Source organism: Rhinopithecus roxellana, chromosome 1, assembly GCF_007565055.1.
Source record: "Rhinopithecus roxellana isolate Shanxi Qingling chromosome 1, ASM756505v1, whole genome shotgun sequence".
Taxonomy (NCBI): domain Eukaryota; kingdom Metazoa; phylum Chordata; class Mammalia; order Primates; family Cercopithecidae; genus Rhinopithecus; species Rhinopithecus roxellana.
Window position 1 is genome coordinate 125,563,872 of NC_044549.1, and position 15,624 is coordinate 125,579,495.

The 15,624-nt window shown below is 46.0% G+C and overlaps 1 protein-coding gene across 2 annotated transcripts; it reads right to left on the reverse strand.

Moving 5' to 3' along the window:
- Positions 1-1,592: 1,592 nt before the first annotated feature.
- On the reverse strand, positions 1,593-7,325 carry LOC104674497 (NADH-cytochrome b5 reductase 1). 2 transcript variants are annotated; one of them, XM_010378824.2, is made up of 9 exons: positions 7,191-7,325; positions 6,749-6,898; positions 6,528-6,600; positions 5,887-5,993; positions 5,083-5,212; positions 4,323-4,406; positions 3,358-3,443; positions 2,779-2,878; positions 1,593-2,412 (listed from the first exon to the last, which is right to left on the reverse strand). In XM_010378824.2, exons 1-9 carry the CDS (start codon positions 7,203-7,205, stop codon positions 2,240-2,242), a joined length of 918 nt encoding a protein of 305 aa, XP_010377126.1. In that variant the 5' UTR covers positions 7,206-7,325; the 3' UTR covers positions 1,593-2,239. The 2 variants fall into 2 exon arrangements, with proteins under 2 accessions (XP_010377126.1, XP_030786251.1); XM_030930391.1 differs by lacking the exon at positions 1,593-2,412 and having other exon boundaries at positions 2,579-2,878.
- Between the last annotated feature and the right edge of the window lie 8,299 nt (positions 7,326-15,624).

The following is a 15,624-nucleotide window of genomic DNA, read 5'->3' on the forward strand; positions in this document are numbered from 1 at the left end:
TGCCAGCAGATTACAATGCCCACTTCTACATTTGAGTTTGGCCTCAGACAATCCTAAATTCACATTTAGGCTCTGCCAGCCACTTACCAGCTGTATGACCTTTGGCAAAGTATTAATCTTCAACTCACATGATTATCATAAAGATTAAATTATGTGATGTAGATTGAGTACTTAGCACAGTACCTGGTACATGGCTCAAAATATTTTTGTATTTTTAGGGACAGGCTCTCACTCTGTCACCTAGGCTGGAGTACAGTGGTGCGATCATAAGATCATAGCTCACTGCAGCCTTGAACTCCTGGGCTTCATGGGATCCTCTCACCTTAGCCTCCCAAGTAGCTGGGCTACAGATTCGTGCCACCATGCCCAGTTAATTTTTTATTTTAATTTTTTATTTTTGTAGAGATAGGGTCTCACTATGTTGCCCAGGCTGTCAAAAATGTTAACTCTCCCCTTCCTCCCTTTCTGAATCTTTCTCAACCTCTTCCTGCTTTGTATGTACCTCTGCTATGGTATTAGTCACACTGTGTTATAATTATTTGTCACTTGTCTATCTTAGACTGTGAGTTCTTTGGGGGTCTAAGACCAGTCTTGGTCACACTTGTATCCTCAGGGCCTAGCACATGACAGATCCTTAATAAACGTTTGTATGTTGAGTGGATGAGGCAAAAACCCATGCAAGACAAGGAATGGTGATCTTCCATGTGGGAAATTCTCTTTACAAACCTGCTTCACTGTCTGAGCCCAACATTCCTAAGCAAGATTTTCCTTCCTGGAGGTGAGGTGGCTGAGACTGTGTTACAGAGCACAGTGCATACACATATTAGCTGATCAAGAAATGTTGGATGGCACACCATCAACAGAATTTAGTGAAGGCTCTGCCCAAGGGAGGGGTGAATTCTGAGGGTCCTACAAACCTTTCTCTCAGAAGCCCCAGAAACAGCAATAAACAGTTGCTGAAAAGCAGAAAAGCAATGTTGACCTTCATTCTGAGCCCACCACATTGTTTTGTTGCAATGAAAGTAACAAAGAAGAATCTAGAGAGGCTGCCCTAGTCCTACCCTGGGAAAGGAAGTAGATTGGGTCATGCTCTCATAGCAGAGGAGAAGGGCGCTCAGGACAGATGGGCCTGGGGGAGGCCAACTCTATCCGGGCATCAACAGGTCTGGCCAGGGCTGGTGATGTCAGGTTACTTTTTAAAGAAGGCTCCTCTTCCAAACAGAAAGGCAACACTTTGATTTGTATGCCAGGTTCCCCGAAGGATAAATATGGTGAAGGATGGGCCAAGAGAAGGAGGAAGGGGAAAAGTAGCATATCAAGGGAACACTGTGAGGAGCAGGTGGGCTCAAAAATGTCCCCTCTAATGTGTGTTCTCTTTCCCCCACCTTGAGAGCCTCCAGGGAGAAGCAGAGCTTTGCCTCTGCTGAGACAGCTGCTGAGATGATCACTGAGTCTGCTGGCAGCTAATATTTCAGCACATGGTACAACTTCTCAAAGGTTCTTTGGAACACCTGGGAGAGTTCCATGCTGGCAAACCCTTCCTCCCTACGTCCTCGGGGATTTGGAAACAAGGACCCCAGACACAACAACCCTTTCAATATCACACAGGGGCCTCAGCCCCATTTATTTGCACAGCCAGGGGTTCCTGCCACAAACAGCAGTTTTCGATTATCAGTAGCTGTTTCCCTCTAGCCTGGGCAGAGGCTGAGAGAGACACACATGGAAATGTGATATTTCAGACTCCTTTGAGATCTGAAGAAACCATTTCCTCCTTTCTTGCCATCTCCATAAGATACCTCTGGAAGTATGCTCAACTTATACTCACATGTACAGATTTGCCCATAGGTTAAATAGTGAAGGTTAAGTAAAACCCATTGCACAGACTGTTCCTTTAATCACAGACACAAAGAAGGTGAGACTAAGATGCTATCAAGGAACTAGCCAATCTTGGACCAAGCGTACATGCTCCCTTCTTTCTAACTCCATGGAAGAGACTGCTCCATGGGCCTCTTCTGGACCTGTTGCCACGGGGAGATTTAGGAGGCCTTCCAAGGAATGACTCAGCGTTGGCCCTCTTCCATGGCTACAGGAATATTGTTCCTGCAGGTACTATCCAGAGTTCAGCTCTAGATGGAACGAAAATAGCTGAAACTCTCAGGAAAGGAATCTAGGGCTTATAGTGCTTGAGTACTGATGGGGAACAATGGCAGCGAACAGCACCAGGGAAGCTGGAGGATGCTCAGTAGGTGAATCGCATCTTTTGCGAGTAGCCCAGTTTGTCCAAGTTGGGATGGCAGGCCAGCTGCACCATTGGGGGTGGCCCACAAAGCAGCACCAGCACATCATCTCCTGGAGTGGGCAGGTGTTCCCGGATCATGTCGGCAGTCACAAAGCCTTTGCTGTAGGCCCAATCTGAAGTTTGGGGAGAAGAAAGTACTTAATACTCCAGATACATGCTGGCAAGCGGGTGTGGTGCCATGAAACTGGCGAGGGCCCTGAAAAGCTATGGAGAAAGTGTCAAGTAGTAGCAGCAGCTGGGAATGGGTATACTAAGCCTGCTTCAGGCTAAGCCTTAGCAGCACAGCCATCCCTGTCACCCACCTGGTAAACAGGAACCCAAAGAAAAGGGACCAGGAGATCCCTGTGTCTGTGCACTCAGACTTCCGAGTCGGCAGTGTGAGGCAAGGTTGATTTCACCGAAGCCAGAACTCACAAAGGGGCAAGGCTTTGATTTTGACAATGAGGGGTTAGTGGGATGTCCAGAAATGGGAAGGATACCTTTTGGGGGATGATCCAGAGTGAACCAGAGCTTAAAGCGATTGGGATAGCGGGCCTGCAGTTCCTCCAAGTCCTCTCGCAAGATGATATCCTTTTCTGTCTGAAATGCAAAGGGGAAGGAAAGTCTTTAGGAGTCTTCTCAGGCCCACATAAAAAGTTTTCTGCTATAACAACTTTTTAACTAAGAAAAAGAATGTTAAGGGAATGCAAAAGTTCTAGGAAATAAGCAAGACTTGCAGTGCTTTTAGGGAGTTAGGATAAGGAGAAGAGGGGAACAGCCTTTATCTACATATTATGAAGGAATAAAGATGAATATTTAACCAAGAAGATCTAAGTTTCTGTGCTCCAGACTAGATGCCTTAAAAGTTTTCCTCTTTCCTTGGGGGCCAGCGAAGGAATGTGATTCAGTGCTCTGTCCTTTCTCCTCCTTATTGAAAGAGGACCCTGTACCTTACAGAGGGGACCTTGGGCAGAAGCTAAAAACAGGGCACTGGGCCAGTTCTGCCCATCCATACCGTGTCTCTTAGCCCTCCCCACACAGCAACTTTGAAGTCTTAGGGTGGAGGAAAGCAAACCAACCTGGTTGGCAAAAAGCAGAAAGCACTGGGTTGGATCTTCAGGGACTTTGAGGATGGCCCGGATCAGCTGTAGCATTGGGGTGATTCCTGCATGAAGATACCCCACAATGAAATGTACTGGACACACTCTGCCCTGTCCTGGCTCCTTAGCTGACCAGCCCTTTTGTCTTCATTCTGCTCATTCACCACTGCGCTCCATTTTCCTTTAGCATTCTCATCCTCTAAACTCCTCCTGCATATTCTCCAACGTCTGCATTTCCAGGCACCCTTCAAATTCGTATGAGTTCATATTCTAGAAATCTTTCTTAGGAACCAATCTAAGACTCTTCTGAAAGTCCTTTGGAGGCTAGGACTCCAGTGTCACGGATGACTACAAGTACCTCCGGATTCAATGATGAAGGTTCTAGAACACTGTATTTGCAGAGGTTAAGTGCATGTACTTAGGCATTAGGTAGAGCCAGATACTAATTTTGCTCTAGGCCATTACAAGTGAAATAACCCTGTGGAAATCATTTAGCCTCTCTGGACCTCCATTGTCTCTGTAAAAGGGAAAGGCCAGTACCTACTTCATAGATACATATACATGTGTCTACTTTATGTGTCTAATATATAGTAGTGTATTAGACTACACAGTGTCTAATACATGGTAGTGTCCAATGTTAATTTTCTTTCTTCCTAGCTAGTCATTCCTAGCTGCTTCTCTCTTCTCTCACCTAAAAACTATTAGATCCATTCAATATGAGGAAAGCCCATTTAATTTGTTTCTCTAATTCCATCAGTTAAAATATTTTTTTGGTTTCTACCTGGTTATGATTTTGTTTTTCATATGCTAGGGAGCTCTAAGCATTGCTGGAAATCCCCTGATGAACAGCTTGGCTATGATTACCAGTCTTCAGAGGGTCACCTAGGAATTTGCATGGCAACAGGCAACAATAGTGGGAGAGAAAGGCCCTCAGTGTAATGCACCTGTCCCGCCGGCAATCATTCCCAGTTTCTTCGCCACTCGGGGTTCTGGTGGAGATTTCTTGTTGGGCTGAATGTTAAAATGCCCTGAGAAGTCAAGTGAAGAGAGCAGTGGAAGAATAAAGTCAATACAGCGAACTTAGAAAACAAATGCAGAGTTGAAAATATGCCCGAGGCCAGTTGAGCAGCTGCTATGACATCTGATCCTGGAGCTTGGGTGGAAGTTTGACTTGAGCCAGCCCTGACAATAATATACTTGAGGGACAATGGGGCCAGGGCTATCTGTGAGTCAGTTCAGGGCCACACAGCATTATCAACTGCTTCTGGCAAAGTGTCACTCCCTGGTGAAGGAGACAGGCATGAAGCCAGGTGTGAATCTATTTTCCGAAGTGACACACAGCAGCTCCAGGGACTTGCTAATGCACCCAGCTGTTCCCATGGGAAGGGCTGAAAGCTATCTCTGGCTCTCTCCACAGGTCACCCCAGGGGGCAAATTTTTGAAGGAGGGGAAGAGGGGCACATGTTTGCTTTAGTAATCTCCACAGCTGCCATGGCTAGGGAATTCAAGTGGAGGAGGAACTGCTTCCTGTGGCAAATGGGGCTGAGAAACATGCCTTTCTGTCGTATCAGTGCTATGTTTAGAAGGGCGGCCCCGGCCCTTACACACATGCACACACATGTGTACACACAGCCATACTGTGCCAAGAGGACTATGGGAACTGATAAAGTGGGAGACAGGTTCAAGGAGAAAACAGGTCATTACCTTTTCCAGTGTAAGTGAGCAACCCGCTTGGCCCCCGAAACTCCACCACATCCCCAATCTTCAGGCTATCCAGGTACTGAGACATCTTCCCTCCCTCAGGAAATTTGGGGTGCACACCCTTCAGGTAGACCTTATAAGACAGAGAGAAAAATACCTTATTTGGAATGTCAGTGGTTTCTGAGCCCAATGTTGAATAAACCTCCCGGAAGCTGGGGCAGGGATCAGATATGTGCTATCTTTTCCCCATCTACATACTTTCTTTTTTTTTTTTTGAGTCAGAGTTTCGCTCTTGTTGCCCAGGCTAGAGTGCAGTGGCGCAATCTCGGCTCACTGAAACCTCCGCCTCCTGGGTTCAAGCGAGTCTCCTGCCTCAGTATCCCGAGTAGCTCATACTTTTTTCATATCCACAAAGTACATACCATTTCCGGCTATCAGGCACGTCTTAGAACTCGCTCTGTTGCCCGGACTGGAGTGCAGTGGCCGGATCTCAGCTCACTGCAAGCTCCGCCTCCCGGGTTTGCGCCATTCTCCCCTCCCGCTCAGCCTCCCGAGTAGCTGGGACTACAGGCCCCGCCACCTCGCCCAGCTAGTTTTTTTTTTTTTTTTGTATTTTTAGTAGAGACGGGGTTTCACTGTGTTAGCCAGGATGGTCTCGATCTCCTGACCTCGTGATCCGCCCGTCTCGGCCTCCCAAAGTGCTGGGATTACAGGCTTGAGCCACCGCGCCCGGCCACGTCTTAGAAATTTCTACAAATCCCAGAAAGAATGGGTAAGCAGCCCTTGGGTCCCTTCCTAGCCCCTTACCTTGATGACAAGATCCACATAGCCTTGATCCTCATCACTGGTGACAGGAGTGTACGGTCTGATGACCAGGCTGCCATCAATTCGGGTGGAGAGGTAGATATGTTTCCCTGGGGACCGTGCAGAGAGCTACATAAGGGCTGTCTGTGATGTGCTGCATCCCTCAAAATACTCAAAGAGATTTGAGAGAACAAGATGTCTTGCTTCCTGCTGTGGTTCCAAGGAGTTACCAGGCAGGGAAGATTCACCCCGTTGAGCCCTCAGTTGGATCGCTCATAAGCCCCCAGTTGAGGAAACGCTTATTTCCAGGGTCTCCTGCCAGTTACTGCCAGGACCCTGACAGATGAATCAAAAGGGTCTGGGCAATGGGAAAAAGTTAGTAGTGCTTGCTCAGAGGGAGTAATTAGCAAATCCTGCAGGGAAGAGGCAAGACTGTTGAGTGTTAAAGCTGGTTGAGGGCCACGGAAGCAACACCCTAGAGGGGCCCAGTGGCACCTCACAGCTTGGAGGATGCAGAGCCAAGTGGGGGAAGGGGAATGGTGTGTGGAGCAAACCCATTGAAGCAGCGTGTTTCATGAGACCCCAGGAGGGGAGTCACCTTCTGAGGATACCAGGGAAAGGAGCCCATTCCACACTTTCCTTACCCACAGGCAGCCCCAGAGTGTGGTGGGCGGTGGGCAGGGCAAAGCGGAACCTCTTGGTGTTGTGGCTCACAGTCTGGAGGGTGGAGGACACAAGTGTTTCACCAAGCGCGCCTGGCGCTGCCACGTCCCTTGGACATCCCAACCACCGTGGGTGCTGTACCCTCCATGCCAGGAGCACTCTGGTCCCCTCCTCCACCCTGCCCCTTTCTTCCCCAACTTACCGTCTTGTCTAGCAGTCGTAGCAGGTACTTTTCATTGGGGTCCAGGAGAGTGACCTGAGGCCGGCGGGACCTCCGAACCAAGTAGGAGCCCACAGCCAGACCGAGCAGAGTGACCAGCCCCACCCCCAGGGAGGCCAGCAGGACTGGGCTCTGTGGGTAGAGGAGGCAGCGTAACCGCCAGGCTGGGGAAGAGCCCTGGGCTTGGGTGGTGACCGTCCCAGGGGTGGCGATCCCGAACTCCAGCGCGGAGGCATGCCAAGGGCAGAGGGGTAACCTGACAGGGTCCCGAGCCCGGATGTGCGGGATCGGGACCCCAGCATACACGGTGGGCCCAGAGCCCTGCGGGGCGGGGTCGACAGCGACGGCCCCTGGTCCGGAGCTGAGTGGCCAGAACCAGATGGGGAGGGGTCCCCCAGTGGAGGACACTGAACTAGGGTCTTACCGGCTGGATCCCCATGACGGAGCACCTTTTCCTCCACCACCCGACAAGCCGACAGATCCCACAGTGCGCCGCGGGGCGGGTCGGAGGGCGGGGCAGGCCAGAGGCGGGGCCGGGCAGGAGGCGGGACCTCGCGGCGCCGGGGTTCAGGAGGCGGGGCCTGGCGGGGGGTGTCTGTCTGGGGCGGGGCCTAGCAGGAGGCGCCGGCGGCTGGGCCTGTTGGGGGCGGGGCCCGGTAGAGGCGGGGCTGGTCCTCCCTGTGCTCCACCCGGAAAGGGAATTCCGCTGCTCGGTAGCTTAGGGTCTCTGGTGCTTATTCAAGATTTTTTTTATTTTTTTATTTTTTCGCTCTGTCGCCCAGGCTGGAGTGCAGTGGCGCGATCTCGGTTACTGTAACCGCCGCCTCCCAGATTCAAGTGTTTCTCCTGCCTCAGCCTTCCGAGTATCTGGGACTACTGGCGTGCGCCTCCACGCCCGGCTAATTTTTTAATTTTTTATTTTTTTTTATTTTTAGTACAGACCGGGCTTCACCGTGTTGGTCAGGTTGGTCTCGAGCTCCAGGCCTCAAATAATATACCCGCTTCGGCCTCCCAACGTGTTGGGATTACAGGCGTGAGCCATCGCCCTCGGCCCAAGATCTTTTAAGACTGCAGCTCCAGTCTCTCTTCCCAGCGAAGTGGTCCCTGCCACTTCGACCCGCTTATATCCGAACAGGATGGGAGTTCTGCCTAAGGTAGAACCACGCTAAATTGGGGGATTGGCAATCTGTTGAGTCTGCGGGTGCTGAGCGGAGAGTGTTAACGATGAACCAGAGACAGGCTCAAAGTAGAGCAGAAGGGCCTGAAGTTAATCGCTGTGTAGCCACCTTAGTTTTTCAGCCGGCTGAATTGCAGCAAGAGAATGGAACAGCCCGGAGGAGTCTCTTACAGGAGTGAACAGTGGCATGGCAACTTCATTTCCTGGTACCTTTTGACAAAAGACTGATTTTGTTTACAGCGCCACGCTGTCAGCCTACCAGGATCATTCAGGAGCTTCCTTTGGCTTCAAAATCCAAGCTTCACATCCTGATTTGGGTTCTTGTGCCCTTAGGGTCAAAGAAATTGACTTTTGAGGCAGAGTGTACAGAATAAGAATCTTGCCTCTAGCACTTATTGGCTCTGTGACCTTAGATAGCTTACTCAACCTTAGTTTCTTCATCTACAGATGGATATATATTATCTACAGACAGATAGTATCTAGTTCATAGCCTTGGTGTGAGGCTTCAATTGACATATGCTAACGTGCTTAATGTAGTGCCTGTCATAAAGCAAAATATTCAACAGATGGCTGTTACTATTATAACTTAAAAGACAGCACAGAGGGTCAGCTAGGGTTTTAGGAATGAGCTCTGTCTGGGGCACAAGCATGGGACAGGAGGCGGCAGGAAAAGGCATCAGGAGCCGCTGGAGCTACAGATTTCCTAAGATGACCATTCTTTCTTATACACAAGTTTCTCAACTAGAATGACATTTGCTCTTTGATGTACAGTGATGGATGAGATCTCTGCAGATGTCAGTGTCAACATCTTAAACTAATACCATCAGGGTAGCAGGGACATTGGAGCCCCCAGTTTTAAGTTGTATTTGGTGAACTCTGTGAATGATCCAAGAGATACTTAGTTTTCCCTTTCCTCTGCACTGGCTGAAATGTTCCTAAGACCCCAGTACACGTTCCTCTGAATTTTGGAAGCAGCCTGCACACTGACTTGAGGGAAGTGAGTGCAGTAGCGCATGGTGACGTGCCAATCCATGCAGAGAGGGTTGAAAAGGGGAAGGAAGAGACCCTTCCTCTTTTCTGTTCTGAGAGAATGAGGCGATTATGTTTCGGTGCTTCTGACACCCCCACTGCTGGTTTGGTTAAGAAGCCACACTACTGATCCTTGCTACTGCCCTGCTCTGGCTAAAGAGGTTCTAGGCCTTCCTCCCTCTAGTGGACAGATGTGGCAAGAGGGGGAGGTATGGAACCAAAGGAGAGCATAACTACTACTCGGGCTTCTCTCAGTGATTGCATTTTCTGAACCCCAAAGTGACACATTCTAACAAGTATGAGTGTATCACTGGGAACCACAGGACAGAATGGTTGGGTATGGGCTTATCCTGGAAACTAAGTGTCAGACTCAGTAATTGTGGGAAAGCTCCTTTGTTCCTGAAAATGAATGCTGCAGGAGTGGTGGGAAGGGGCTGCTGCCTTGAGTAGGATAGAGATGGGACCAGATGATCTGCAGGTCTTCCTGTCTCAGATTCTGTGGAGAATTCCACTCCACCATGACTCACGGTAATCTTTCATTACTCCTTGTTTGGAGGAAAAGATAGGCATTTCTGAATTTTTATTTAACCCAGTCTTTTAAGTTTAGGATTTCTTACTGGGTATACAATAAGGAATAGAAGAGACTGGGTTCACGCCTGTAATTCCATCACTTTGGGAGGCTGGGGAAGATGGATCACTTGAGCCCAGGAGTTTGAGACCAGCCTGGGCAACATGGCAAAATCCTGTCTTTACAAAAACACAAAAATTAGCCGAGTGTGATGGCACTGGCCTGTAGTCCTAGATACTAAGGAGGCTGAGGTGGGGGGATCACTTGAGCCTGGAATTGTGCCACTGCACTCCAGTGAGTGCTGCAGTGAGCCATGATTGTGCCACTGCACTCCAGCCTGGGCAGTAGAGCAAGACCCTGTTTTCAAAAAAAAAAAAAAAAAGAATATAATATAATGTAGTGTGAGGGGGAAGTAGAATTTCAAACCTGGGTTTTCTAATTCTGAATTAGGATGTAAAACACAGTGGCCCTTTTTAGATAAAATATCCAGAAAGAAGCCTGGAAGAAGACTTGCTCATACAGAGGAGATGGCATGGAGGAATCAGACTAGGAGATGTAATAATGACAAAAAACATTAACATTTATTGAACATGCACAATATAGCAAGAACTGGGTAAATTGCTTTTCACATATTCTGACAACATCCATTTAATCCTGACAACAACTGTGAGACAGATATTATCATTAGTAGTCTCATTTTATGGAGTGGGGGGAAGCTGAAGTTTAGGACAAATAAGTAATTTGCCCAAGATCACCTACTAAATGGCAAACTCAGACTACATACCAGGCAGCTTGATGTTGAAAACTAACAACCCCACACAACTTTTTGAACTTTTTTTTTTTTTTTTTTGAGTCGGAGTCTCGCTCTGTCACCTAGGCTAGAGTGCAGTGGCGTGATCTCAGGTCACTGCAACCTCTGCCTCTCAGGTTCAAGCGAGACTCCTGCCTCAGCCTCTTGAGTAGCTGGAATTACAGGCACGCGTCACCATGCCCAGCTAATTTTTGTACTTTTAGTAAAGATGGGATTTCACTATGTTGGCCAGGCTGGTCTCAAACTCCTGACCTCGTGATCCGCCTGCCTTGGCCTCCCAAAGTGCTGGGATTACAGGCGTAAGCCACCATGCCTGGCTGAACTTTTTAGTATGGAAACTATCAAACATATACAAAAGTAGACAGAACAATATAATAAAGCCCCATGTACCCATTACCCTCTTCAACAATTACTAAATCATGGTCAGGTTTCTTTCATTTCGTCCCCAGTCCATTCCTTCCTCCAGTATTATTTTTAAGCAAATCCCATACTTTATATAACGTTGTCCTTAAATATTTTAGTGTGTATCTTTAAAAGATAAGGACTTAAAAATAAAAATAACCATAATGCCATTATCACATGTAAAATAATTAACAACAATTACTTAGTTTCATCAGATAGCTAGTCAGTATTCAAAGTTCCAGTTGTCTCTTTTTTTTTTTTTTTTGAGATGGAGTCTCACTCTGTCACCCACGCTGGAGTGCAGTGGCATGATCTTGGCTCACTGCAAGCTCTGCCTCCCAGGTTCAAGCAAGTCTCCTGCCTCAGCCTCCCAAGTACCTGGGATTATAGGCGCCTGCCACGGTGCCCGCCACAGCACCCGGCTACTTTTTGTATTTTTAGTTTCACCATCTTGGCCAGGCTGGTCTTGAACTCCTGATCCTTGTGATTCACCTGCCCTGGCCTCCCGAAGTGCTGGAATTACAGGCGTGAGTCACCGCGCCTGGCCCCAGCTGTCTCATTTTAAATTTGTAATTGTCATACATTAAAATAGACTCTTGAGCGTACAGTTCTATGAATTCTAGAACATATATAGATTTGTGTCACCACTATAATCAGGATATAGACTAGTTTGATCACCCTGCAAAACTCCCATATGCTATCCCTTTATGGCCACATCCTCCCCTTACCTTTAACTCCTGGTTATCGCTGATGTGTTCCCTGTCAATACACTTTTGCCTCTTCGTGAATGTCACATAAATGAAGTCTATACAGTATGTAAGCTTTTGAGTGGATTTCTTTCACTCAGCATAGTTTGAGATTCATCCAAGTTATCATGCATATTTATGGTTCATGCTTTTTATTGCTAGTAGTATTCCGTTGTATGGATGTATCATAGTTTGTTTATCCATTCATCAGCTGAAGGGCGTCTGAGTTGTTTCCAATTTTTGGTGGATGATTGAAACTGCTTTAAACATTCATGTGCAGATTTCCATGTGAACCTAGTTTTGATTTCTCTGAAATATCCACAAGTGTGATTTCTGGATCACATGGAAGGTGTCTATTTAACTTTATAAAAAGCTGCCAAACTGTTTTTCAAGGTGATTTTACCATTTTGCATTCCCACTAGCAACGGATGAGAATTCCAATTGCTTTGGCGTTTTCATTAGCACTTGGTATTGTCAGCACTTTTGATTTTGGCCATTCTAACAGGCATGAAGAGGTATCTCATTGTGATTTTACTTTTTTTGCTTTTTTGAGATAGAGTCTCCTCTGTCACCCAGGCTGGAGTGCAGTGGTATGATCACAGCTCACTGCAGCCTCAACCTCCCCGGCTCCAGCGATTCTCCTACCTGAGCCTTCCTGAGTAGCTGAGACCGTAGGCATTGTGCCACCACTCCTGGCTAATTTTTAAAACATTTTTTTGTAGATATGAGCTTTCACTTTATTGCCCAGGCTGGTTTTGAACTCCTGGGCTCAAGTGATCCTCCCGCCTTGGCCTCCTAGAGTTTTGGGATTACAGATGTGAGCCACCATGCGGTCCTCATTATGATTTTAATTTGCATTTATCTAATGGTTGATGATAATAAACATGTTCTTATTTGCCATCTATATATTATCTTTGGTGAAGTGTCTATTCAAGTATTTTGTCCATTTTTAATTGGATTTTCTTCCACTTGAGTTGTGAGAGTTCTTTTTTTTTTTTTTTTTTCTTGAGACAGAGTTTCGCTCCTGTCCAGGCTGGAATGCAATGGCACGGTCTTGGCTCACTGCAACCTCTGCCTCCAGGATTCAAGTGATTCTCCGGCCTCAGCCCCCCAAGAAGCTGGAATTACAGGCACCTGCCACCTTGCCCAGCTAATTTTTGAATTTTTAGTAGAGTTGGGGTTTCACCATTCTGGCCAGGCTGGTCTCGAACTCTTGACCTGAAGTGATCCGCCCATTTCGGCCTCCCAAAGTGCCAGGATTACAGGGATGAACCACTGCGCCTGGCTGAGAGTTCTTTATATATTCTGAGTACAAAACTCCTTGCTGGATATTGCAAATACTTTATTTCAGCCTGTGGCTTGTCTTTCCATTGTCTTAAAGTGTCTTTTGTACTGAGAAGGTTTTAAATTTTTTTGAATTTCAATTTATCAATTTTTTTTTTTTTTTTTTTTTTTTTTTTTTTTTTTTTTTTTTTTTTTTTAAGATGAAGTCTCACTCTGTTGCCCAAGCTGGAGTGCAGTGGCACAATCTCAGCTCACTGCAACCTCCAACTCCTGGGTTCAAGTGATTCTCTTTCCTCAGCCTCCTGAGTAGCTGGGACTACAGGCGCGCTCCACCATGCCCAGCTGATTTTTGTATTTTTAATGGAGACAGGGTTTCACTATGTTGGCCAGGCTGATCCAATTTATCAATTCTTTAAATGCAGTATGCTTTTGGGTGTCATATCTGAGAACACTTTGCCTAACCCCAAGTTACAAAGATTTTATCCTATGTTTTCTTCTAAAAGTTTTATAGCTTTGTGGTTTACATTTCTATCCATAATCTATTTTGAATTTTATTTTGCATGAAGTATAAGGTTTAGGTTATGGTTTGTTTATTTTTGTATACAGATGTTGTTTTGTTCCAGCTTCTTTTGTAGAAAAGACTATCCTTTCTCCATTGAGCTGCTTTTGCACCCTCCTCAAAAATCAGTTGGTATGTTTTTGTGGGTCTATTTATGATTTCTGTATTCTGTTATATTGAACTATGTGTCTGTCCCCTCATGAATATCACACTGTCTTGATTCCTGCAGCTTTATAGTAAGTCCTGAAATCAGATAGTGTGATTCCTCCAACTTTATTCTTCTTTTCCGACATTATTTTAACTATTCTGGTTCTTTGCCTTTCCATATAAATTGAGATTAGCTTGTCTATACCTCCAAAAGAATTCTGCTGGGATTTCAATAGGAATTGTGTTAAATCTATACATCAATATGGAAGAGAATGAGATCTTTATTATGTTAAGTTTTCAAATCCATGAATATAATATCTCCATTTCTTTAGGTCTTTTAAAATTTCTTTCATTAGTATTTAATACTTTCCAACATACATATTATGTATATGTTTTGTTAGATTTATACTTAAGTTTTGGCACAACATTTAGTTATAAACAATAAGAAACTTGAAGAAAATTGCTGACATTTAGTTATAAACAATAAGAAACTTGAAGAAAATTGCTGGATATAAGATGAAGCTAAAATAGAATGAAGTTCATTTCACCATAATTATTAAATATACACTAATAGTTTAATATGCTGATATCAACAGAAAATACAAAGTACCTAGGAAATAAAAATAACAAAGGAGGTACAGGACTCTCATGAGAAAATTATCAAATATCTTTAAATGACATATAAAGAAGTCTTCCCATTTCAGTGGATGGCAACTCCATCCTTCCGGTAGTTTGGACAAAAACTTTGCAGTTATCCTTACTCCTTTTCTCAATGCTTACAACCAATTTTCAGAAAATCCTTTTGGTTTCATCTTCAAAATATATTCAACATTTGGCTGTTTTCACCGCTTCCATTGCCACCACTCTGGTCTAAACCACCATCTTTTCTTGCCTGGATTCCTGCAGAAGCGTCCTCATTGGCCCTGTTTCCATCCTTGTTCTTCTATAATCTAGTCTCTACATAATAGGCAGAGTATTACTTTTATAACTTCAGCCAGATCATGCCAAACCCTTCACTGGAAACCCTGCAATTCTTCTGCTTCACACTTGTTTATCTTCATTGTCTCTCTCCCGCTTTAGTATGTAAGCTCCATGAGGATTGCAAACTTGGTCTGTTTACCGATGAACCTCAAGTGGCTAGGATAATGCAAATAATAAAAAAGGCAATTATTTGTTCTAGGAAAAAAATTACACACAAACTATAATCACAGAGCGCTACTGTTTAATCAAGAGGTCAAACAATTCCCAAGCACAGTGAAGCTTCTACGCCGACTTGCCACATCTCCATAAATCCAGTCGGTCAGGAAACAGTGGGCCCTTGAGTACCCATGACACAGCAGGCAGCATGGGCTTAACAGTTCCCCTTTCCCCGAAAGTTCCAAGAGGGAACTTGGTGAACTGTAGCAATGTTGAGTGGGCCTGGGTGGATGCTGAGCACACAGGGGATCTGTCTCACAGCTGAGAAATGCTAAGCTTAGGAAACCCCCAGTCTTATAAGGGGACTGCTAGCAAGCCTGCCCAATCTTTGCCCCACAGGGAGACATTATCTTTATTTTTCTGGTTAGCAAAGAAATATCTGGGGAGGGAGAAGTGGGGAGATCTTACTATCCCTTAATATGGCTGGAGAACCATGCTTCTAAATCTCTCCCAGAGGGAGTCACTCTCTTAATAAACAAATCTGCCCTCTGCCAAAGGAAGACACTACCTCTAGCTTCTAAGGCTGTTTGCTGCCCAAACATCCTGGAAAAGATAGTCTGAGATGTACAAATGTTTTGGAGAATTGTCTCACAACTACTTGTTCAGCAGTGAGTATTTTACAAAACCATCATAATGTAAGCATTAATTTAACTATATTGAAAGAATGGGGCTAGGTGAGGTGGCTTATACCTGTAATCCCAACGCTTTGGGAGGCCAAGGCGGGTGGATCACCTGAGGCCAGGAGTTCGAGACCAGCCTGGCCAACATGGTAAAACCTCGTCTCTACTAAAAATACAAAAATTAGCCAGGCGTAGTGGTGGGCGCCTGTAATCCCAGCTACTCGGGAGGCTGAGGCACGAGAATCGCTTGAACCCAGGAGGCGGAGGTCGCAGTGAGCTGAGATTGTGCCACTGCCCTCCAGCCTGGGTGACAAAGTG

Bases quoted from the DNA above. Each gene is read 5' to 3' on its own strand.
- LOC104674497 (XM_030930391.1), bottom strand. The intron at 4,407-5,082 runs GTAATGACCTGT...TTGACTTCTCAG, and splicing joins GCTCACTTACACTGGAAAAG to GGCATTTTAACATTCAGCCC. The intron at 2,879-3,357 runs GTTGGTTTGCTT...TTTGCATTTCAG, and splicing joins TTCTGCTTTTTGCCAACCAG to ACAGAAAAGGATATCATCTT.